General features: G+C 43.1%; 1 protein-coding gene across 1 annotated transcript in view; it reads right to left on the bottom strand.

Moving 5' to 3' along the window:
* Positions 1-26203, bottom strand: part of CILK1 (ciliogenesis associated kinase 1) — a 1332417-nt gene that overhangs the window by 936990 nt on the left and 369224 nt on the right. The window contains exon 4 of the mRNA XM_044064111.1: positions 2012-2066. Coding sequence (XP_043920046.1) covers positions 2012-2066 — 55 coding nt within the window. The remainder of the gene's footprint in view (positions 1-2011; positions 2067-26203) is intronic.

Genomic DNA, 26203 nt, shown 5'->3' with positions numbered 1-26203 from the left:
GCATTTCCATTTATACATTCTCGTCCAAGGGACTTCCTCAGTGGGGTGGTCTGGAGAAGTATCAGAATAGATGAAGATGTCCTGAGGAACTGACAGGTGATCTGATCGGACTGACTGTCCAAGCGGAATGGATGAATGAGACTCAAAGCAGAGAACCAGTGGAGGCAAAGTTGTCTGATCCAAGGAGGGTAGGGATATTCTTTCTCTAGACAAAGAGAAGGCCTTTACCACAACCTCAGAGGCAGAATGCCTAGGTGAAACAGAATTCGACAGCAAAGGAGCTGGCAATTCCCGAACCGTCGGCTCCTACAACCAAACCAGGACTCCACCCAAGGAAGGAATCTGACCTCAGCTGTCCAACGCTGAAGCCCAGTGGGGGAGAGATGGCTCCAAAAGCTTCAGAGTCTATCCTAACTCCCCTGGACCCAGCACTGACATTTCAGGACAGAGACAGTCCTCCAGCTCTGAAAGGCTCAGGCTGAATGACTCGGGTAAGTTACCGGAGTTGAAGAACAGGCCAACTTCAGATCTGATTAGGACACCCTGGGGTCTTTGATCCAAGGGCTCCAAAATAGTGGGTCAAATAGCAGGAGAGACCAAGGGGAAAGTGGACAAAGGTCAGGTTGCAGATCCGGCGGCAGTCATGGCCAGGAGTACCCCATGAGAAATTTTCTCATCATCCCAAGCTTCTGGAAGACCTAGGAGAAGATGTGGAGGATGAAGGTCTGTAATGCCTGTTTGGGAATCCCTCCAAAAAGGATGAAGAGAGCCATAAAGTGACTGGATCTGGTAGGTGCAGAGGAGTTCAGATCTGGGGAGACTTAGATTTAGAGCCAGTCAGATCCGAAGTTGTTGGGTCCAACTTCATTAGTATCTTAGTAGGAGGCTGCGATGAAGGAGCCAATGAGGTAGAGGAGTCTGGGGACCTCTTGCTTGACTCTGTCCTTAGAAGCAAGGTCTGGATTCCCCTTGTCTGTTTTTTTGGACAGGGTTTAAGCCCCAGCTACAGAAGCAAAAACGGTAGAAGGAAGGAGGCCTATCAGCACTAATTTGCTCCTAAGATCAGTAAGAGCTCTGGAATTGAATCTAGAGCAGACAGAACAATTCATGTCTAAGTGTTTTTGTTTGCCTATTTGGCTTAAGGTTAGGGGTCGCCACAGCAGAACTCCGGTCCTCTAATGACTGGCAGTCGATTTTTATGGTGCCGAGTTGCCAGCCCGACACCCAACCTTCAGCGAAGTGCGGGTCCTAAACAATATACACATTCCCTTTGTGCATCCGAGTTAGGGATTTTATGCCCACAGGTAATGAACTTTTTAAATCCAGTCGGCTTGTTGGCCATAACTACTAGGGAAGAAAAAACTGTTTAAAAGCTAAGAAAAGGAAGATTGTTAGTAAACAGATAGAAAGAACTACCAACAATGGTAGTGAAAGGGTACTCTAAAGAGTAAGTTTAAGTTAAAAGAAGCAGAAGAGTACCAACAATGGCACTTTAGAGAAGTACCAACAATTCAGTAGCTAAAAGAAGACAGGAATCTGCTAAAAAGTCAGAAAAGGAACTGGTAAGGGAGACAGGAGAATTTATATTAGACATAATAATAACTAGTAACGTTGTAAGATGTAACAAGGAAAAGAAAGATATTATTCCAAAAGTTTGAGACAGCTCAGATCTGCATTTGAATCTGAATGGTAGAAAAGGAGCTCTGAGTTATGTTAGGTTGGTGTGGTATTGCGGGAAAAGGGAGGAGCTTCAGAGTTTTTGGATCCAAAGAACTGGTAGAAGCAGACGATTCGGATCAGAGTCTCAGATCCGAACTCATCAGTTGAGGAATGAATGAAAAGGACAACATCAGATGACATGTTTCCACATTCTGCATGATAAAAACAATAAGGCACAAATTCCTACAAACTACTGCACTTTGACAAAGATAACTGGTATATAATTTTTATACATAACGTTTACACACAGCCAACAAGGGACTTACAAAATGAGAAAATTAAAGGCAGGTACCTTGACTTCTCGTAAACTCATACATTCTTCCCATGAATAAAACTTTCTTTTCATCCTAGAAATAGAAAAAAATATAGTTTAACATTTCCAGTGAAGAAAATCAAAGCATCCTACCTCAAGTCTAAGTAACATTTTTGATACTTACAAGACTGAAATAAGTTCTCTACAGTCAAAATGCCCAACTGCTAGATAATATACCTGAGCAACCTCTTCTAGCTAGTGGACTGTTTACGGACTAATGTCTTCTCATCTATCTTATAAATCTTTAAAATAAGAACTGCATCCACAAAATGTAAGGAAAAAAAATCATGAATCATTAAACACACAGGCTCATATGGTGATCAGACAGATCACTTGTAGCATAACCATGACAAATTCCACTACCTGCTTCTCGTTTCCATGAGGGATAAAAGGGAAAAGTACTTGGGTGAATTTATGGCTATCCATAAGCATATGTTTGGAGGAGGATAATGATTTTTCTTGTTCTAATATTCTAAAAAAAAAAAACATAATTGCATGTTTACAGTGGCTCATGTAGTCAACTCAGCTTTTAAGTCACATTTAGTACGCCAAGTGGCTGGAGTGACTATTAGGACCACAAAAAAGGAGGACACTGGCTGTGGAATATGAAGAATTTAAAAAATTATGTCACTGTAAATACCCCATGGGCAGCAAAATGCTTTAATGACTCCACTTTAGTATGCAATTCAAATCATTCCTCACAAGTCAAAGGACAAACAACAGCATGATGTTAATGCAATGCCTCCACACAGATGTATGGTTTTCAGTCTCTTCCTAAAATGTAAGACAAAAGTTTAGTTTCTGATGAGGTGAAAAGGATCAGCAATGTAATTAGTTGCATCCATACCAGGAACAAAACAGTCAGTGTAGAATCTTCTCTTCGGACCTCACTTCTCAAAGAAGGCCTACTTAAAGGAAATTTCTCATGAAGGTTGTCACTTAATATATTGTGATTGCTGTCCTCATTAGTTTGCTTAGTTCATTTTATTAACAAGAGTTATAATGTGTTCTACAACTTCTTAATTAATAACTTTAGTTCAGAACTTCTTCAGCATTCAATTTGTTGGCACATTTCATGCATTCAGTGTTTAAGCATGAGCAGAGTGAAGCAAATGAGGAATATTTAGTTTATTTTACATTTATAAACTGGGATGGTTCGACTGGACACAGGTCCATTTACAGTGGAGGCCCAGGGAGAAAAACTCCACAGTGAGATTACAATCAAAAATATAGTACAAATCACATATATCAATGATCAGTGAAGTAATGTACAGAGATAAGAAGTTACATACAATCCTGCCTAAACAACAAATATTTTCAGCAACGGGCGAGATATAATACAGGTATAAAAGTCATATACAATCACACGTATAACAGCAATCTATAAGATGGGATACAAAAAATAAAATCACATGGTAAAAAAATTGTATTAGTAAACAGTAAGATACTTAACCGTAAAATGTTTACAGTAGATATGGTAGGAAGGCTTGCCTATAGTACACCGAGGCTGTGAAATTTATGTAATGCATGGACATAGCCATTATTCATAAGATGTGATTTGAGTGCGTTTCTGAAATGAGTTTTAGTGGGGGCAGAAGTAAAGGGGGGGGTGTTTCAGGTTCGAGCTATGGTATGGCAAAATAGAGCTTTCCCTGTGTTGTTATTGACAGGGAAAAGTAGAAAAAGTATGTAATTTAGTTTGCTATAAAGGCTGCTCCCACAATTTTAATGAATCTTATATGCTGAAAGATGAAACAGTAGTCACATTTATACAAATTATTCCATGAATCTTAGCAAAAGACACCCTCCTCATTCTTCACTCCAAAAATTATGAAACAGTGGAGGTTGTATGGGGTTACTATATGTAGTTAAAGTACATTTTATTAAGCACTACCTCCTGATCCAATTTCCTCAAAACTTCTTTCTCCCAATTATGTTTGCTGTTATGGCAGTTACAATGAGAGATCACAGTTCATGCTCATGCAGAGAGTTCTCCCTTCCTGAGAGCTACACCGTCATAGAATTAGCATATTTAATTAAGGGGGTGTGGAGGGGTGAAGTTCCCCAAATACGGCTGCATGTGGGCATCCCCCCTGTAAAAAAAATGATTTATGTTTTATGAGCTTTAGTGAAGGGACTTAGGTTTTGATGGATTACACCGATCACTTTGCTGTCTGCTGTTTTCATCTTGATCCTTCATATGTGAACCACGCTTCATGCTAATGTTACTAAGGCCCACAATGCAAGTGTCACAGACAGTTTTTGTAAACATACCTGATGTCATCACTTGCAGATGGAGCACAATTCATCAGGCAGTTATTTCTAAACTTACAAAATAAAAATAAAGGTACCGATAATATTAACAGAATATGTGACCCTGTCCTAGTCCTAGTAAATAAAAATAGCTGATTCGGGAAGCAGTTTGATGGCAGAACACTTCATCATACAGATTTGAACTACTTCATGTATGTCACCCTCTCCACCAAAAACAAACAAACAAAAACAAAACAAAAAAAAAGCAAATAAATCAAACAAAAAAACACAAAATAGAAATGAATAACTAAGTGAATTAAAAACAAATGCATGCTAAGCAAATCATGCTGGGTTTGCTCATCAGCAACAATGCAAATCTTGGACCCAGTTTTATTTGTCCAAGTGTTGGGCATCTGACAGTTAGGTGATTCAAATACATCTGGCACACATGACTGGTAATACTGTCCCATAAAAAATGTGCGTGCAAGTGTAAAGGCATGCATGGGTGGGATTCCTAAGCATTTCTGACATAAAATAGCACTGATGCACAGAGAAAACTTGAGGTACTGAAATTTGTGCGAATCAGAAACAGCAGAGTAAATATATTGCAGTGGTATGGGCTTCCTGCATGCATGACAGAAAATTCAAGATTCAGACAATTGATCGCCCATACCAACCTAATAAAACACTTGAGAAAAGTAACTGCAGAACTGGACCTCTGTCTCAAGGTCTTGGAGAGCTGCCCATCAGTAAGTCAGCTGAACAACTCCCACTTCTAAAGCCATGGACTTGGATCACCTACAAATAAGGTCATGGCTTCTACATACATGCTGGCCTGTCACAGGGTCTTGAGTGACCACCTATCCCTCCAGGGGAGTGTAACACTATCTGCAGTGTAGCTCGCCCGAGGTCAGAAGGGATCAGTCACTGTAACTGCTTCATCCTGAGACATACATAAATAGCTCCATGTCCACAGCATCACTGGCAGCAAGGTGCCATACAACAGTGGAAAGGCGGGCATTACATTTCATCTACTTCATGGCCAATACGCTGGGCAATAGACATCTGCCTCCTTAGCTAAAATAACAGCCTTCTTGTGCCTGTCTGCTCCATGTATACATGCATGTCTACAGCAAATCAATGCATGCTAGTGTGCATAATTGCTTCTAAGTGTGCACACACCTCCTGCAAAACAACCACAAATGTGCAAGTGTATCAGTAGTAGTACAAGGCACATTACATGCTAAAGCAGGTTTTCAATGTGCACAGCCAGGGCTTCACTGCAAATACAACAAAAGCTGTGCATGATAGCAAAATGCATAACATGGGTTTTCCTATGAATAATATTCTCTCATTTGAGAGATATGCAAACCATCCCAAACATCTAAAAAATGTAGGTCAACAGTTAACACTTCCAAGGTGGTAAAACACAAAACTGTTTCTTCTGCTTGCCTTTTTTTTTTTAATAAGGTGACAAACCCCCCACAACGCCCTACCCTCAAACACACATACAAACACATCTGAGACTGCAAACTTAGAGAAGAGAAACAAGTGAACACACAACATTCAACAAATCACTCTTCTCCAAGTCTAACTGCCACAGCAAGAGGCTGGTGATCTTCTGGTGACAATGTTCCAAGTGTCAATCACCTCAGTTAGTTACAAACAGTACGGGTCGTATGGGTCCCGCTTACCACACTGCCAGAAGCTGACACTAGCTATGTCTGTGGTGCCTGTCTGTCAGGACCAATACCTACTACATCACAAACACCAATGGATGAAAGTTGTCTAGATTTATTATTCCTTGCTCTTGTGCTATTACTATTAGAACATCAGTGCTTACATCAAGCAGTATTACAGCACTGAAACCAGGAGATAGAGGGACCAGTTTGTTCTGACTATGCAGCTATGCAGGGCACAGATGCTGAGATTCAAGGTGTCAATTCAGCCTATTCTAAAGTGTTTTTTTCCCATCAGGAGTCAAAACTTTCTTAAACACAGAAGAGGCACAACATACTCTGAGTAACTGGGTGACACTGCAGACTGAGTCACAGTAACTGATGGAGGAAAGAGGATACTGAGGAAAGAACAGTAACTACAAGAGACTCAATGTCTTCCCCTTATTTAAGAAGAAATTTTAGCAACACAAAACAATGCACATGGGATAAGGGAAACAAGGTCTTTGTTTTACTTTCCTTAAAGCTGACTTGAAGCCATCCACATGAGAGATGCTGTTTTCCTTTTTTTTCTCTTTTCTAGATTTTAACCTCATTAATGTTTTAATGAAAACTGGTATCTGGTTATATTTGCTTGGGGTGTTCATTAAACATGTGGAAAAGGACACGGTTGAATAGTATTAGGTCACTGAGGGGCATGTCACAGTTAGAGATGCAGGAATTCTCTATGGAGAGGGCCCAAAATGGACAGCCACATATGCAAACAGTACTTCCCTGTAGATGTTTCCCACAATGACAGAGCCACCTCTAACTTCAATGCGAGTGCGGTTCCAGGAGTCGTGAAAGCAACACAGTTGAACCATCATTTACTGACACAGTGAAAAAAGAGAGTTTTGTACACGGTTTTAAACATTTATTGATTTTTGAAATCGTACAAGTTTTCACATTACTGCAGATCCTGAATGAAATGTCGACAAGGGATCAATCTGTACAGAAGTTTAAAGAGTAGATAGGGCAAGGTGTAATGAAGTGATTAAGGTATCTAGGATAGCTAATGCAAACAAATCTAACTTGTCATGAAGATTCTTCCTTGGAACATAAATAGGCTAAATAAGCAAGAAGATATTTAAGGAAGACATTCTTTTCAATAATGCTTCTGCTAGAAATGCATCTGACAGACAGATAACATACCAGGCTACTTAGTTTGGGTACCAAACATTATGAAAGGATAAATCAAATGTATTTCACCGATGAACAGCATTATTCAGTACGCCCATGTGACATGCAACTAATACTACTATCTGATCATTTTCCTCATAGGTGTTTACTAGGCTACAAGGGCCTTTTTAAGCTTAGCCATGCATCCCAAATCTCTGACAAGTTCTGATACCATTGATAAGTATAACCATGGACCTGGGAGATGAACCATTTACAGGTTACCCATGTCCATTAAAGACACAGGTACCAAACCAGGGATGAATTTCCAGTTTCCCATACAATTGTCCAAGCTGCACTTGAATTGGGTTAGGGAGGAACTCTGCTTCAAATGGATGGGGAGCATGTTCCTTAGATAGGTTAGTCTCTGGGATACATACCTCTCTCTCTCCAGCAGGTCCTATTTATATCACAGGCAAGTTTCAAGTCTTTAGAATGGATAATTCTGGTGCCATTTGTTTTGTGGATATGCAAGAGGTCCATCAGAGTGGGGTCTGACAATGCCCTGTATGACAGGCATAGATCTCCTGTCAAAAGCCTGTAGGAGACAGAATACAGGGATAGGGCTTTGAGGCGGTCTGCAAAGAATATTTTACTTATGCCCTGTATTCTTTTACTGAGGAATTTCTGTGGACGAAATAAGTGGTTATGTCTAGACTAAAACCCTGAATGCCACTACACAAGATAATTGCCCTAGTCCTTTGAGCCACACAGGTTGCTGGGTCCTATGGTCCTTTGGTTGAGAATAAAAGATATATGGGTTAAAAAAACATTGGAGATTCCCACTACATTACAGTTCCCCCATTAGCTTTGCCACTTGGCGTACAGGGTTGATTTTATTTTTATATTTATTCTCTGCTGACCAGAAGCCTCTTTTTTCAGGTGAGATCCGAGGTGACATTTATACTATTAGTGGAAATCTGGTCATGGCATCAGGGAACTTTACCTACCCTTTTCTATGGGTACTGTGGGATCTTTTACATCCACCTGAGCTACCACCAACTCAAGCACATGGGGCCTTAGTTTATCGTCTCACCCAAAGGATGACCAACTAAGGAAAGCAGCACCCTCCCTTATGCTGTACTGCAGTGTCAATAATAGGTCTATCTGGTGAGGGAATTGAACCCACAGCCTTCTGCACCAAAGGTAAGTATGCTAACTATTCTGGCACTAACACTGCTATCTGGAGGAACTACTGAAACTGGAGGATTTTCAAGGTTTTATAGGGGAAATACAGCTTCAATGATAATTAGCTGCAAAGGCAGACCAATTAATGAGACTTATAACATTGGAGGAACTTGAAAATCATCTTATGCATATGGCAGGAGGATGTCTACAGTGCCCTAAGGGATACTTGGTGGAATAATATACACTGAAAGATAAAGCAATGGAGAGGAAACTGACACAAATTCAGTGTTAACCACTCAAGCTGTCCTTCCATCTTGGAAGGGGTAGTGGTATTCTTGGTTATCCAAAAAGGCCAAAGACCCAAGTTTATTGGGTTCTTACAGGCCTATTAGTCCTCACGTAAGAATAGAAGTTGCTGACTGTAATGTTGGCAGCTAGACTGGCTGAAATACTCCCAAATTTAGTATATAAATATTAGTGTGGTTTTGTTACGAGGAGACAAAACTTTGACAATATATGAAAGACTCTAGTGGTTACTCAAGAGGTAATCATGAAAGTGGAAACTCTCTTAGAGGTCAATCTGGATGTTAAAAATGCATTTGACAGAGTGAGTTGAGGCTATTTATTCAAAAGTTTGAATACTATGCTGCTTCCCAACAGTTTCATTGATCTGACAAGAAATATTTAAGATGGTGCTTATGCAGGTGTGAAACTGAGTGCAGAACTAGCTTCCCCATTTCAGGTGATAAAGGGAAAAGACAAAGTTTCCAGCGCTCTCCCAAACTACTTACACTTCACTTAGAATATTTTGCTTTAAAGATTAGATACTCACAGCTGCAAGGATTTACAATGGGGAAGGAAAAATATGGATGACATTGTGTTCTGATGATCTGTTGCTAAAGTTATCTAGACCAGATACTCGCCAGTGGCTATTTGACAATTTAAAAAGGTTTGGGTTATTTCCAGCCATAAGGTAAGCCTGTGAAAATCACACAAGCAGTGTCAAATTATCAACAATCTCCTGAAAGTACAGCTGTGTACATGCACCATAAATGTAGATGTTTGAGTGTAGTCACTGTTGCAGTCATCACACTTGGGTTATCTGCCTGCAGGTAGTCCTCGGTCGGCACAAATACCGGAGTCTTGGGATTTCTGCGTCGGATGCTGTTGCCTCTTCCATGACATCAGGGTTATAAAACATGCAGCCGACACCATTGCATCAGTTTCTTTTGCCCCAGATGTCAGAAGCCCCCAAAATAGGAAGCAATTACATGGTGTGGAACACCTCCAGTAAAAAGTAAATACAATTGCCATAAGATATGGCCAAAAAGAGGATAGGTAAAAAGCATAGAACAGTCAGGGGGCTGGAGGGAGGGTAACCAGGACTGCAACAGTGAATACACTCGGACATCTACATTTACGGTAAGTGTACACAACTGTACTATGCTCTTCGTGTTTCACTGTTGCAGTCATCACACTTGGCTTGATTCCCAAAGCTGAGGAAGAGTGGAGGCAGTCAAGAAGTATTAAGGCTGGCTAGCAGGCCTTGAAAGACTGCTGTGGCAAATCCAGCTCTGGATTTAAAAAGGACAGGTAAGTGGTAATGCTTGGTGAAGGTGTGTGTAAGTGGCAATGCTTGGTGAAGGTGTGTACAGAACTCCAGGTTGCAGCTTCCAGGATGTCCCTAGTAGGGACTTCCCAAGAAATGCTGTAGAGGCTGAGGTAGCCCTAGTAGAAGGAGTTCTGATCCCCTGTGGGGTAGGTTTTCCATGGTGTCTGTAGCAGAAATGGAAGCAGTGTGCTATAACTTAGAAATGGTTTGCTTTGAAATGGCCTTGCCCTCTGCCCCTGTAGCAAAGCTGACTAGCATATGGTCAGATTTTCTGAAAGGCTTAGTCCTGTCAATGTAGAACCTGAGCTGTCAGTGCACATCCAAGGAGTGCAAGATCCTTTCCCCTTTATTCTGAGGATTAGGGAAAAAGGTTGGTAAATGGATGGATTAGTTTAAAGTCACACTGGATACCACCTTGGGCATAAATGGGTTAGTCCTGAGGGAAACGCTATCAGCATGGAAAATAATGAAAGGTTCCACTGCCTTTAGTGCCTGTAACTCAGACACTCTTCTTGCTGAAGTGATGGTTAGAAGCAAGACTGTTTTCCAAGAGAGGAATTTTAATTCTGCTGTAGCAGCAGGCTCAAAAGGGGGAAACGTGAGCTTCTCTAGTACAAAGTTAAGGTCCCAGACAGGGGTGGGACCTCTCCTTGGGGTCTTAAATTGTTAGCGTCTCTCAGAAACAGTTTGATCAGAGGGTGAGAAGAGAGAGGTGGCTCAGTATTGTAATGAACTGAGATGGCAGAAGCATGAATCTTAATTGATGAGAAGGATAGGCCTCTGTGGAGCAGCTCTGCTAGGTAATCTAGGATTTGAGGTAAGGTGGGCACGGCTGTGTCCTTTCCTTGAGACTGGCTCCAAGAGCAGTATATTTTCCACTTTTCTGAATAGGATTTCCTAGTACTAGGCCTTCTGGCCTCAATGATGATGTCCAGCACCTGTTTGCTGAGGGCTGCTGGTGGTGTATTCAGGGAATAAGCCAGGCTGCAAGGTTCAGGGTTTGCAGCTGAGGATGCAAAACCTGTCCCTACTGCTGGGACATCAGGGAGGGGGTCTGATGTAGGTGCTAGGGTTAGCACTGTTGTCAGACTGCGTAAGAGTGGGTACCAGTGCTGGTGTGGTCAGTCTGGTGCAATAAGGATTGTCCTTTGTCTGTCCTGTTTGATCTTGAGTAGTACTTTTGAGAGGAGGGGCAGAGGGGGAAAGGCATAAATTGAGAGATTTTCCCATGTAAAGAATATGGCATCCACTTTCTATTTTTGGCGGCGAGCATTTCTGGTGCAAAATTTGCTCAACTGATAGTTTTGGGGGGGGGGGGGCAAACAGGTCCACCTCTGGTGTCCCCCACCTGTGGATTACAGGTTTGAATGAGTTGGGTTCCAGTTTCCACTCAAGTGGACCAGTAGATTTCTGCTTAAGTCGACTGCCAGTGCATTTTGTTTGCCTGGCAGGAATTGAGCTTAAAGGTGCACTTGGTTGCTCAAGGCTGTGTTCCACAGGGCCATGGCTAACCAGCAGAGTGGGTAGGAATGAGTTCCCCCCTGCTTGTTTATGTACCACATAACTGTGGTGTTGTCTGTCTTTATCAAGAGTGGTCTTGGAAGGATAAGGTATTTGAAGGCTGCCAGAGCATTCTGTATAGCTAACACTTCTTTTTGATTGATATGCAGGTGAATTTGTCCTGGGCTCCATTTGCCTTAAATGCATATGCCTGCCATGTGAGCCTCCCATGCGTAGTCAGGGTATGGGCAGTGAGGGGTTGAGTGAAAGGAAGTCCCTTGTTGTGGTTGCAAGCCTCTGCCCACCAAAGAAACTCTGCCCTTAGACAAGGAATGATAGGAATCGGTGTTTCCAGGTCCTGAGAATGTTGACACCAGAGACTTTTTAAGTACCATTGAAGTTTCCTCATATGAGGTCTTGCATATGGAATTACTAGAATGCATGAGGCCATGAACCGTAGGGCTTGCAGTATTTTTCTTGCAGATAGCTGGGTTTTGGTGGCCATTAGTTTGAAGTAGTTTGTCAAATAAACCTGCTTTTCTGGAGTGAGGAATGCCATCTGGGAAGTTGTGTTTAAGCTTGCTCCCAGGAATCAATCTTTTGGCTGGGCACCAGATGGGATTTCTTTTCGTTGATGGTGTACCCCAGAGAAGCTAGAAGTCTCTTTACAAATGCCAGGTGCTGAAGTAGCAATTCCTGGCTGTCCACCTGAATCAGGCAATCATCCAAAGTATGGGTAAATTTGAATATCTCTGCCTGCAGTATGCACTGGCTGGAGCCAGGCACTTTGTGGATACCCTGGGTGCAGTAGACAAGCCAAAGAGAAGTGCATAGAGCCTGCCCTGAAAAGTAGATATTTCCTGAAAGATTCCCTTATGGGGCTGTGTGCAGATAAGCTTCTTTCAAGTCTAGGGTGACTAGCCAGGAGACCTTGGCTAGCATAGGAAGAAGCTGTTGTAGCGCAAGCATTTTGAATTTTAGGACCAATGGACAGATCCAGGATAGGGCACCAAGAGCTCTCTTTTCTGGGCACTAGGAACAGTCTGGAGTAGAAACTCTGTCCCCTTAGCTCTACTGGAACAGGTTGAATAACCCTGATACTGAGAAGAGAAAGTACTTGCTTTTGAGCCTCTGCCTACTGGTTTGGAAGAAGGTCCGACAACCCACTTGGGGTTGGCAGCGAGTGGAAGTAGAATCTGTATCCCTGGGATACAATGTTTAGGACTCATCGGTCCTGGGTAATGGACACCCAGTTTTATACATGCAGGGCGTGTTTTCCTCCTAGGGGTGCAAGTACTTGGGTATGGCTGGGAAGGATGATAGACAAGTCATTGTGAACTTTTTCCATAAGGGGGGTGGCTTACCACTCCCTGTTTTTGAGGTGGGAGCACTCCATTGTTTAGATCTCTGCATACCCTGAGACTGCAGTCTTGGTGGTCTGTTGCCCCTGGGTGTGGACCAAGAAGGCCTGGGAGGGACTGGAAAGGACCAGTTTTTGGAAGGTCAATGCTTACTGAATCTAGGTGGCTGCACCTGTAAAAAAATCTTTAACAGTTTGCATAGATTTAACTTTTTCTTCCATCTTTTTAAGAACTTCTTCTGCTTTTGTGCCAAACAAACATTCCTGGTTTAATGGAGCATCTAGTAATTTTGCTTTGACATGGTCTGGCAAGATTTGTCCCTTCAGCCAAGCATGCCTTCTCAGTACAGACCCAGTGACACTGTGACAGCAGCCCTGCAAGATGCCTCTAAGGCATCAAAATCACACTGCAAAGTATGTTTACTAACTTGGTTTGCAAAATGCATTAAGTCTTGTAAATCTTTATTTTCTGTACAATCTGGAAGCAACAACATTTTTTTGTTTAATTAGTTTCATAATATGCTGCTGGTACTTCAACATGTGAAACTGGCAATTTAAAGCCCTGATGGCAAGAGTTGCAGAGATATATACCTTCTTACCCCATCTGTCTAAAGCTGTAGAATCCCCGTGCGAAGGGGTAGGGTTTTTGGCTGTAGTAGCCTTAATACCTTTAGGTCCCTGGGAAATGGTTTCTGGATCCGTAGTGGGATTCTTAAAGAGAAATTTGTGAGAGTCAGGCACTCTGTAGTACCTTGTCAGGCTTTCTAGGAGCTGGAGGTAAAGTATCAGGAGTAAGACTGGATTCCATCATCTACAATACCCAGGACAGGGGGTATAGCTAGAGGCCTGTGCTGAGGCAAGTCTAAAAATTCTGTCCGAGTCTCACTGTGGGTAGTCCTGGCATTCCCAGCAGAAATGCTCTCTTAAGGTATGCAAGGTTTCACCAAAAGAAAAGTTCTCTGGAGGGGAGGCAGAGGGAATGGAATCCTCTGCATCTGAATGTTCATAGGTAGATAAGGGTATGTCTTGGTAATCACAGAGATCAGAGTCATCTGACTCATGGTCTGCAGAATCAGAAGGAAAATCAGTTCTTTGCCTTTTAGAGGGGGAAGGCTGGCTTCCCCTAATTAAAGTTATAAGGTCTTCAGCCATTCTAAGCATTTGTTTCTATGGCATGAGAGCTTGAGCATGCGCTTTGGTCATTGGTTTTCTAGGCGTACTGCGAACTCTGGGCCTGAGAAACTCGGTAGTTTTAGTAAGAAACAAAGTAGTCTGTTTAATACGAACATCGGAAGGTCGAAATACACCCTCAGAAGCCGGTGCCTGCACAGCGGCTCCGGAACCATCAAAGGTAGGGACATCCACAGGTTCCATAGTCGAAGAAGCATCTCACTGCATACCAGACTCCAAATGGGTCTCAGCAAAGGCCTGTGAATCTGTAGAAGCGGGCATCAGGGGCTGCAAAGGCAACTCACTGAGTACCGGCGGACTGGCAACTAGCTTAACGGAAGCGTCGTCGGCAGTTTTGGACCTATGCGGTCTGTCTCTGTCTTTATACTTACGTTTTTTCAGAAGATCGGTAGTCGGATGGCTTATCGAAGCCATTTCAGAATACAGAGAATGAGAGCAGAAGAATTTAGCGACAAGGATAGCCAGACAATGAATAGTTTGGGCGTTAAACAAGACACAAAACCAACAGCAAGGAACGTTGTGGTATGGGCCTAGATAGGTGACTCAGTCAGAATGAAAATCTCTGTGAGGTATTTGCTTTCCACAGGCAAGACAATTGTTAACTTTTTCTGACATCAGTTAGAGCAAGAAAAAAGGATCCCCAGCAGGGTACTTAGCTTTAGAAGACTTCAGGTTTGAAACTCGAAAAATGAAAATTTCAGGAAGCGGCCGACTGGCACTTGCAAACTGCTTCTGCTTCAGGCTCCCGCGTGGCAAGAAAAGCTGACGTAATGGCATTGGCTGCATGTTTTATACCCCTGATGTCATGGAAGAGGCGACAGCATCCGACGCAGAAATCCCAAGACTTTGGTATTCGAGCCGACTGAGGGCTACCTGCAGGCAGATAACCCAAGTGTGATGACTGCAACAGTGAAACACGAAGAACATCTTCAAAATCAGTATCCAGATGTGCGGCAGCATAAAAACAAAATACCTGGAGGTGAAACTAGCGAAGAAAACATCGGAATGAGTAAAATAAACTTAAGCCCATTTAAAGGTGGAATGTCTACATTAGCAGAATAAATAGTGTGTGTTGGATATGGACATAGGCCAAAAAGTGCAGGCTTTGCAGACGTTTACATTACAGTTACCCTGCACAGGTTCCAAATGGTTGCCTTAAATCTAGGGACATGATTTTTTAGAGATTTAGAAAATGTCTAAAAGAGATTTATTTGGGGTCAAGAGAGTAGCATGGAACTGTTTATTACTTTAAAAAGAAGGGGATGGATTGGGAATCACAGATCTGAAGGATTACTGGAGAGCCTCCCAATTAAAACACTTTGTACACTGGCACTTTAGTCATGACCTGGACAGATGCATAAAGTACAGCTGTATCAGTAAACTAACTTACCATAACTGTAGACATTAAAATGATCACTGCTGCAGTAGCTTTAGCTATATGGGTTATATCCTGCCAAGGAAATAATAGCAGACCAGCATCCAAAGCTTCAGGGCCCATTCCACACTTTCAAACAGTCAGTCAACTCAAGCTGAGTTAACTAAAAAGACTAATTTGGACACCAAGCCCTTTAGAGCTTTCCTGCCACCGAAGAGTAAGCTCCTCTGCAGCTTTTAAGGATAGACAGTCATCTTGTGCTCTTCTTTTGCTGGACAGATAAGTTCCCTTTGGGGGAATAAAAACTATTTTAAAATTTGCTTGTTTAATAACAATTTCCTGTTCGGGAAAGTTATTTTAAAGCTAGGAGTTTGTGTTTCAATGGACTGTCACAAGACATTACTGTACTTTTAAATAAGTCACTCTTTTTTACATCAGTTTAAAAGTTGGGCTGGCAAAGTTTGGGCTGGCAAAGTGTAATTTTTACAATGTTTTATGTGAGAGAAGTGACTTTTTAAAGACTTCAAATTTTTATCGGCTTTTGTGGTTTGTTTTTCCTGAAAAAGAGGTAACATTTTTGGTTTGTCCATGGAACAAACTGTCTGCCACACAACTCTTTAGCCATGATCTAGAGAGATACACAACACTAGGGAGGTAAACACACAAGTTACAGAAGAAAGATATTGATGCTTATTTATGGTGGAACACTACAATTCCTTGGTCTACTATAAGGAAGGTCATAGCAGAAGGGGCCAAAACTGGGTGGATAACATTACGGAGGCAGACACGGAAATTACTTAGGCAAGAGCCTGAGCCATATTTATGGTTTAATACTGTGATCCCTCAGTCTACTATATGGAAGGAGATGGAGGGGCATAACTGGATGGTGTTGGGTGGCAAAATGAAAGTGGTGATAAGCTGCACTGCTCCAACTATGGTAGATGTCACTGGAAAAGGAGGCTGTGAGAATCTAAAATATTAGGTAAAAATACATTTAAATGTCAGAAGTTGGGAATATCTGGAGGAGACTCAAGCATTTACTACCTGGGGTTAATACGGAGAGATTTTGCTTGAGGCAGGTCCCGATTGCACAAAATATAGCGGACTAAGGAAGATTTACAATATTACAAAGAGGGAATTTGCTTGAGTCTAAAAAATGATGTTATGTGGGGAAATTCTGAAGAAAAGTCAGGATACAGAGGTGAACACCAACAGATTGCTATCAAAGTTGCATAGGCCACAGAGGACATAAAAGTAAATTTAAAATGGAAAAAGGCTAGGAAAGAATTAATTTAACTGGGGCTCAGTGGGCTGATGTCTACAGGGATCTGAAAAAAATAAATAAAGTTAAGAAAATTTCAGCTTTGTGCTTGGAGTGCTTGCCCAAGTACTTCTATACTCCCAATAAGTTGCATAAAATGCATTCACAAGGACCAAGCAGTTCTTGAAGTTATCAAATGAAGGAGACAGAAGACTGGATTACACATCTTTTCCTGCCCAATGCTGGGGAAATCACATTATCCTCTACAAAATATAGTCTCTCAACTGTGGCTGGGGAAAGGGATAATTACCACATTAATTTTCTTTTTGGGACTATCTCGAAGAGTGGGTTAGACTATCAATGACAAAATTATATTGGGTACACTGATGTTAGCTGGTAAAAAGAAAACTAGGAAATGGAAAAGGCCAGCCCCACCAAAGAATGACCTAATGAACTTGATGCAAAACACAACTCAGAAGTGGTTACAGTTGGCCGGACATAATAGACATATCATAAAAAAAACAAACAGGACAAGTGGAAGAGATACAGGAGGAGGAGTAATGCCACTTAGAAATAGTACCATTTATATTATGACTTTGACAACAAGGTAACCAAGATTGTCTGATTCAGAGGGAGGGTAAAGAATCATGACATGCTTTAGGTTCGACTGCTTTGGGTTTGCAGCTTTTTTTGATTACTGTGCCCACTAGTGATTGATGTTACTTCAAATGAAAGGTAAATGAATGTATAAAGAAAAAAAAAAGGGAATGGCTGCTTCTGGGCCAAGTCCAGATGTATAAGAGATGTGATAAAAATGCTGTATAGATCACGGTCCAAATCTGGCTTCCTGGAACTTGATGGAGCTCCAGAATCGGACAGCCTACTTGACATTTTGCATGGAAATCTAAGGAAGCAGAAATATTAACATCTATTCATCCTTGGTCAACTAAAAATAGATGACGTTCTAGTGCAGCTACTCCACTCTTAGCTTTCTGACTTTTTTCCTGGTTTTGACACGCACACTGGTGACCCCTCCCTTACATTATGAGTTGACTTTCCATTGTCAATGACAGCATTAATACCTGTGTCAACCTTGGCCTAATAGTTGGCATGCTCATAGCTCTCGAACATCCAGATTTCTGTAGAATTTCTAGATTTGTGCCTCATACTTTTTGGCATGTTACTCATAAAATGTGTGTTCATCTGCCACTTGTTGAGGCCTGAAGTCATTAAATAATTCTAGACATTTCAGCTTAAGCTTTCGTATCCTATAAAAATACATAGGTTCATAGGTTCATAGGTTAGTACTAGGCTATCAGCCCTAGGGCCTATACAAGCCTAGCCATAACAATTCCCTGAATATTTCTTCCCACATTATTTACTTTCCTGGACCCCTGTCTAGCAGGGCAACTGACGTGATCCCTGGGGTGAATTTCCTTTCTCCCATCCAATTGTCAAGGTTCCTCTTGAAGAGGTCCAAAGAGGCACTCTGCTTGACATGTATGGGCAATCTATTCCAGAGTCTGGGGAGTCTCTGGGTCAGGAACCTATCCCTCCAACATGTTTTGTTTATTGTGATGACAAGGTTTAGATCCCTTTACTAGTGTAAAACCTGTAATTCCATCAAGTTTCTAATATTGTAAGAGCAGATAGGGGTCCGAATGGAGATACAAGTCAGCAAGCAAAGGAGAGTGGTATTAATTCATCCTCACGTCTTGGTGAGTACCTTCACAAGGTGGACCCTGTTTTTCACAAAATCTTACCAAGACGACACAGATATTTAGACTGTATTTTAAGTAGCATATATCATGGACAGAAGTAGGTTAAAATTAAAAAAAAAGAGAGCTGGGTGCACAAGACCCAGGATAAAAGAAGTGCTTAATCCTGGCAGGCGCACTGGTTCTAGAACTGGAAAAAAAATAACAGTATAGAATCCTGAAAATACGGAAACATTCCTACAATGGGGATAGACCAGGCCCAAGGGGAGGATGGCTCCCTATTGTAGAAAGAAGTAGCAGTCCACAAAAATCACAAAAACTAATAGGCCAAAAAAGAGCCATAAAGATGACAGAGTGGACTACTGAGGATAAGAAAGAAATTCTGTATTGTTACTATTACGCAAAAAGTCCAGAATTGCCAGATAAAATATACACAAAAAGATCAACAGAGAAATTAAAGGAGAGAAAAATAATTCACAAGAAAAACTGTCAGAAGCCTCAAATAAAAATTTATGTTCATTAATACAACAGATTCATAAAAAACATTATACAGACCAAGAAACTTTGATCTGTTTGGAAAAAGAAGCATCTGAGGAAGTGTGAAAATATAAACAACAAAACCCTACAAATTTTTGAAAAGTATAAAAAAGAAACATGGACATGGGAAAGAGATATGATATGGTACAATGTTTATGCAAAGTCGAAAGCCAAATTAATCAATAGAAAAAGGCAGCCCCAAAGATATTTGAAGGCAAATAGAGGCAAAGGCATCCAGACATGGAAAACTTCACAATAAAGAAAATAATATCACAAAGAGGGAATGTAGAACAGAAGATAAGTAAAGAAGAAGTAAAACAAAAATAGAAGCTGAGGTTATGGAATGCCTGCGAAGTGAAGGATTTGGTGTAGAAGGTCTAACACAGGTTAGATCACAGCATGATGCCATGAATCCCCAAAGCAAGGAGAAACAAGATCAGGAGACATTTGAAGAAATATAGACATAGGAAAGAAAAAGAGATTTAATACGGTGTAATATTTATAGAAAGGAGAAAGCTAAACTAATCAATACAATAAGAGCAGCAGCAAAGATATTTGAAGAGAAATACAGGCAATGGAATCTGGACATGGAAAACTTTACAATACAAAACATAAGACAAAGAGCAAAAATAGAAAAGAAGATTAGCAATGGAGAATTTAAAGAAATATAATCTGAGGTTATGGAGTACCTGCAAAGTGAAGGATTCAGTGTAGAAAATCTAACTCAGAAAGCACCACAACAGGATACAGCAACAGTCATCCAAATTAAGAAGAAACCAGTGGAATGGGAAACAACTGGTCAGCTGCCATATGAATATATTTTGGAGTCTTCCACTGGAAACCAGTATCAACATTCACTTGAAGCTGGAAAGCGAGGGAGGGAACAGGAAACTGTGGCAACTCTGGAACAGTCAATGTTGAGGAGTGATAGGCCAGTGAGTCCCCATATGACAGAGCAACGGATGACACAGGATGAACTGAAGAGAATTTGCTACAGAAAGAAGTCTGGTAAAACAAATGAACACAGTAATTAGGACTGTCCTTAGAGATTCATGTGATATAACAAGTAAAAAAGAAGTTATGTACTCAGCATAACGTTCCATCTGAGTAGTTGTACTTCATTTGTCTTCAACCTGTGGGTATTTGGATCTGAATCGGATCCAAGACGGCCGTATCACTAGCATCTAATCTGAGCTCCAAGTTCCTCCCCTTACCCATAATTCTCCCATCTCCTTCCTTCCCTCAGATTGAATTTGCTGCTCAAGAAACAAACCCAACCCAACCAGACTTTACCACTAATAGCTCCCCAGAATTAAGCCAAGTATAACCAGGAATGGCACTAAAGTGCTCCTCTCCTATATACGAGGTTAGAACAATAGTGACAAGGTCAGGAGGAAGGGGGATGGCTGAAGACAAATGAAGTACAACTACTCAGATGGAATGTTACGGTGAGTACATAACTTCTTTATCTGAAGTAGTTGACTTAATTTGGTCTTCAACTTGTGGGACAGAGTCCTCAGCTACCAACACATGGGTGGCTCTCATGAAAGGATATTCCGGAGTGCCGCAAAGCCAAAGGATGCCCTAACTCCTGGATACAATGTCCAATTTGTAATGAGATATGAAGATATGAGATGAGGACCAAGTAGCTGCAGAACAAATTTCATCCAGTGACACCCTAGATCAAAAAGCCAATAAGGTGGCCATGGACCTAGTGGAGTGAGCTCTCACCTGACATGGGGGGGGGGGGTGCCTCTATCAGAATACGCTCAAATGATACATTGGGAAATCCAGCGAGCAATGGTCACTTTAGAAATTGGCTTGCCCAGAAATGGTTTAGAATAGGAGACAAACAACTGATCAGATCTGTGAAAGGATTTTGTTCTGTGTAAATAAAACCTCAGTTGCCTATGTACATCCAACAAGTGTAACTTGTATTCACCCCTATTTTGGAAATTTGGAAAGAACACAGGAAGACTGACAGTTTGATATTGGTTTCCGAAGCCACCTTGGGAAGAAAGGAAGGATTAGTGTGCAGGGAAACCCTGTCCTTATGAAAAGCCATGTAAGGAACTTTAATGGACAATGCTTCAAGTTCTGATACTCTCCTAGCAGAAGTGATAGCTACCAAAAAGGCAGTTTTCCAAGACAGTAATTGTAAGTCTATTGATGCTGTGGGCTCAAAGGGAAGAAAGACTAGAGCCTGAAGTACAAAGGTGAGGTGCATTGGAGGTGTAGGATCTTTCACCGGGGGGGGGGGGGTCTTAAAAGAAAGATATCTTTAAGGAAGGTCTTGCAAAGTCTGGAAAAAGTTAGGGAAGCCATGATTTCCCCCACATAGAAGTCAGAGATGGCAGCCTGTTGGCCTTTAACGGTAGAGGAACTAGCGCCTTGGTGAAAGATACCTGCTAGAAATTTCAAAACAGAAGAAACTGGAGCCGTAAACGGATCTAGGTCCTATTGAGAGGCCCATAAAGAAAACCAATTCCACTTGCTATGAAATATTTTTCTGGTAGAAGACTTGTGAGCTGCCATCAAAATGGTTTTAACCAGAGAGGATAAACTGGGAGTCCTAATCATTAATGGAACTGCAGCAGCCAAGCGGTGAGTTTTCAGACTGTCCAGGTCTGGGTGAGGAATCCCTGAGGGATGTGAAATGAGATCCAGAAATGGATCCAATATCCATGGTGGAACTGCCAGATGAGACCAAAGGGAGGGGAGCCAGACTTGTCGAGGCCAGAATGGGGACAATGAGGATTAATGTGCTCCCCAACCTGTGAGCTTTCTGAAGAAACTTCGGAATGAAAGGTAACGGGGGGTAAGCATAAAGAAGACCAGGAGGCCAAGCATGAACCAGTGCATCTCTGGGGCCTTCCCCTTGAGGGGAGTTCAGAGTGAAGAACTTGCTGCATTTTACGTTGTAAGGAGATGCGAAGAGATCGCAGCAAGGCTGACCCCACTTGAAAAAGATCTGTTCCGCTACTGAAAGATTCAGAGACCACTCGTAAGGCATCAGAATAGTCCTGCTGAGCCTGCCCGCCAGAATGCTGGACCTTCCTGGAATGTGCGTTGCCACCAGAAAGTGACTGGTGGAAATCTCCCATTCCCACACTCTCATGGCTTCGCAACAAAGGGGGTAACATCTGGTTCCACCCCATCTGTTGATATACCAGACTACTGACATGTTGTCTGACTGAATAGCAATAGTCCCTAGAGGAAGATGGGCATGAAGGGCCTGCAGCGCTAGAAGAAACGCCCTCATCTCCAAGACGTTATGCAAATTGGTCATGGAAGGGGACCACATACCTTGGACAGTTTTTCCCGAGCAATGCCCCACCCACCCTAGCTGGAAAGCATCCGTGGTCACTGTGGTTGTGGGAAAGTTTGGAACAAAGGGACGTCCCTTGACAAGGTCCGGGGAGAGAATCCACCAATGAAGAGAGTCTCTGCAAGCCCGGGAAAGCCAAACTGGATGGGACAAAGGCAGGTCTAGTAGAGACCATTGAACTGCTAGTGTCCACTGGAGAACTCGCATACAAAGTCGTGCAAAGGGTAGAATATTGATTGGGGCTGCTATGGAACCCAAAGCCCACAGAACCTGTACAATGTAAGAAACATGAAGTCTTAAATTGTGTACCTCTTCTGGAATGAGGTAAACCTCCATTTGTATGGTGTTTAACTGAGCTCCTATAAAGTCTAGTGTTAGAATGGAGTCAGTGATGATTTGCTGAGGGTCATAGTAATGCCCAGACTGTTCGCTAATACCAGCAAATGGTCTCTGGCTTGGCACAGTAGACGCTTGGTGGGAAAAGCAAAGAGCCAATCGTCCAGGAAAGGAAAAACCTGAATTTCCTGAAGCCTTAGGTGAGCTGCTACTACCACCATCACTTTAATAAACACCATCGGGGCTGTGGTGATACCAAAGGGAAGGGCCTTGAACTGATAATGATTGGTCCCAAGAAAGAAGCAGAGAAACCTGCGGGAGCACCTGTTCATTTTGATATGACAGTACATGTCCTGGAGGTTAATTGAGCACAACCCATCTTTTTCCTGCAGGTAGGGCAGTATCGACTGAAGGGCGACCGTCCGTAATTTTTTCCTTGGCTGGTGGGAAAGATCCAGACTGGGTCTTAGGTCCCAGTCTTCTTTGGCACTAAAAAGAACCTGAAATAAATGCCCAATCTGGATTGGTCTGGGGGGACAGTTTGGATGACTAGTTTTCTTAGCAGCTTGTCTATTTCCAGTGCTGCTACCTCCCTTTTGCACGGGTGGAACATGTGGGAGGAGTGGCTCTATAAATGGGATGCAATAACCTCTGGATATGATTTGCAACATCCATCGGTCTGTTGTTACAGATCCTCACTCAGTTGGGTGTAGTGAGAGGCGATCCCAGACTGTTGCCAGAGATGAGCAGTCGTGCAGCCCCTCAGGGCTGCTGCATGGGCCTGCCCGAGAATAGTCCTAGAGACCCGAAATTTCTTGGACCCCTTCCGCTTCTGGGATGGTGTCTATCATAACCTCCTCTGCCTCTGGGGGAAGATGAGTCCCGAGTGTCCTGGGAGAATTGATATTTCTGGAACCACATCATCTTTGTCCCTCGCGGATTCCTAGAGAAGGATCTTTGGGGGCAGATGACGGCAGACAGCGTCTTCCCGTCCTTCTCACTCTGGACCACTGTTTCACACACAGTCTTCCCAAACAAGGAAGAACCATCATAGGGGCATTAGCAAAGGATGCCTTGAAGAATTCCAAGAATTGACACAGCCGCAGCCAGGCATGATGCCTCATGGCAATACCAGACCTGGCCACCCTAGTGGCTCCCTCCGTGGCATGGGAAAGGAGGCGCATGGACATACTGGCTACTGCCTTTACAGTGGCTATTCATGCGGAGAATGTCTTCTTGCCCTCCACAGACATGGACTCCAAGGGCAACTCAGCGACTTCGTTAACCAGATCATGCTGCAGTCGAATGACATGTGCCATATAGTTCAGAGTCCTTATGGTAAAGGTTGCTGAAGCATACACCGGCTTTGCCAAATGGTCCATAGACCTCGACTCCCAGTCAGGAGGATGGACCATAGAGCTCTCCTGTGTGAGCTCTTTCTTTTTGATGGCTGCCACCATCATAGCATCTACTAGGGACCTCTTACTCCAGCTAGTCCTGTCTGGTGGGGGGCTGAGTATTTTATCTGGATGCTTTGGAATAGGCTCCATGGTGTCCAGTTCCTTCCATGCCCAAGATGTTATTAGGTCCACAAGTGGGTCCATGGGAGGGGACACCCAGGAGGTAGAGGAGTCCATGCCGAATGCTTCTAGGAACACTGACTCGTCTGGGGTTGGTTTTTAGACGAACCACCCTCCCCTTTGGCGAAGGAGTTCTATTCGGGGGGGGGGTGACCTGGGGGAACCTTCCCATTCCACCAAATTGGTGTCATCCGTGTGGGACTCTGGAGAGGAGTCCAGGTGCCTCCTTTTGCACATCCGCTTGTGAGGAGCCTCCTCAGTGTGACTCTCTGTGGGGAACTCGCAAACTTCTTGCTGCTCTCGAATGGGAGCTCCCTAAGGCACAGCGAGTATGGGCTATCCATGAGAGGACAGGAAGGTCTGGGCTGAACCCAGAGCCGAGGGAGTCAGGGCGGAGTCCAAGGACGAGATGGTCAGGGGTCTTGATGCACTGGAGAGAACCCTCTCTACCATGTGAAATGCCAAGGGGAAACACCCTTCCTAGGAAACAAACAAGGAAGCCGCTCCCCTCGGATCTGATGGGGAAGTCAGAGCAGAGACTGCAGGAGCAGAGATATTGAGGGAGAGACTGTGCTCCAAAAGGCTCAGAGCCAACAGTGGCCCCTCGGATCCAACACCCAGGCTACAGCTCTGAGAGCTTGGATCTGACCAAGTCGGACCAGACAGACTCAAGGCAATGGCCAGCATCGAGGTACAAGGTGCCATTGGCACAGACCCCCCCAACCCAGAAGGTTCTCGAATCCAAAGACTCCAAAACCAACGGTTGGATCGGGGAATGAGTTATGGGGGTGAAGAAGAGCTGTGAGCTCTCCACTCCAGATGGAAAGGGGACTGGCAAGACTCCCATCTGGATCTGGGTGCAGATAAACTTCCGCATCATCCTGCCCATCTCTGCCTCACTAAAACTATGGGTCGACCCTTGATGAAGAAGCCACCGAAACCAGCCAGGAGTGCCAATGGGGGGAACCTCTAAATGGGGGCCCTAGATACCTCTGGCTCCGGAGACAACCTGGGCGATCGGAGCTGAGGGGTACTGGGCCTAGGAGGGATCTTAGATTTGGCAAGATGACTCCACCAGAGCCAACTTCCTAGATTTTTCCTTTTTTTGTTTTTCACCTTCCCCAGACTTCATGGCAGGAGTTTTAGAGTCCCAGAGCCTGGGAAGGAGAAGAAGCAGAAGCGGCCGAAGTGGAGGCCACTGAAGCTGCGGTTATGGGGACTGCCATCCCCAAAGAAGGGAGCTGGCATTTTATCACCAGCTTAGCCCTCCTGTCCTTAAGGGCCCGTGGGTTAAAACCCGCACAAATCGGACAGGAGGTAAGCAAACAGGCCGTGCCCAAACACACTATGCACAGTGTGCGGCCATCGGCTGGGGAGAGCTTATGGCCACACCCTGTGGATTTCCTAAATACTGGCTTGGGGGTCTCAGCCATATTAGGAATAATAATTACCACAATCAGCACACACACACACACACACACACACACACACACACACACACACACACACACACACACACACACTAAAAGGAGAGGGGGGGGGGAGAGACCAAAGGGAAACTATACTAACTACAACTACTTTTTTTTTTTTTTTTTTGTATATCCGATGGACTAACACAGTAGGGGAGGTAAAAAGAAGAGGCTGGGAAAGAAAAATTACCCTAAAATGCCCCCCCAAAAAAACAGTCACTTACCCAAAACACAGCCTGCAGCTCTGCACCATGATGCATATTTTTTCAAAGGCAAACAAGATCTGAGGGAAGGAAGGAGACAGGGGAGCATTATGAGTAAGGGGAAGAGCTTGGATAAGGGAAGGAGCTTGGAGCTCAGATCAGATGCTAGTGATGTGGCCGTCTCGGACCCGATTCGGTTCTGAATACCCAAAGGTTGAAGACCAAATGAAGTCAACTACTTCAGATCACGATATATTACTGTAAAGATAAATTAATAACAGATAAAATTCTACTACAAGAACACAGGGTAGTAATGGAAAGGAAGGGGAGAAAGTGAATACCATCATGAAGTATCAAACAGAAAAAACTATAAAGCAGTTAAGACAAGAAGCGTCACTGTTAGAGGAGTACAGAAGAGGGAACAGATCA

Source organism: Protopterus annectens, chromosome 2.part2, assembly GCF_019279795.1.
Source record: "Protopterus annectens isolate FY-2018-M chromosome 2.part2, PAN1.0, whole genome shotgun sequence".
Classification (NCBI taxonomy): Eukaryota; Metazoa; Chordata; order Ceratodontiformes; family Protopteridae; genus Protopterus; species Protopterus annectens.
The sequence above is the reverse complement of the archived record's forward strand: the minus strand, read 5'-3'. Positions and strand labels throughout refer to the sequence as shown.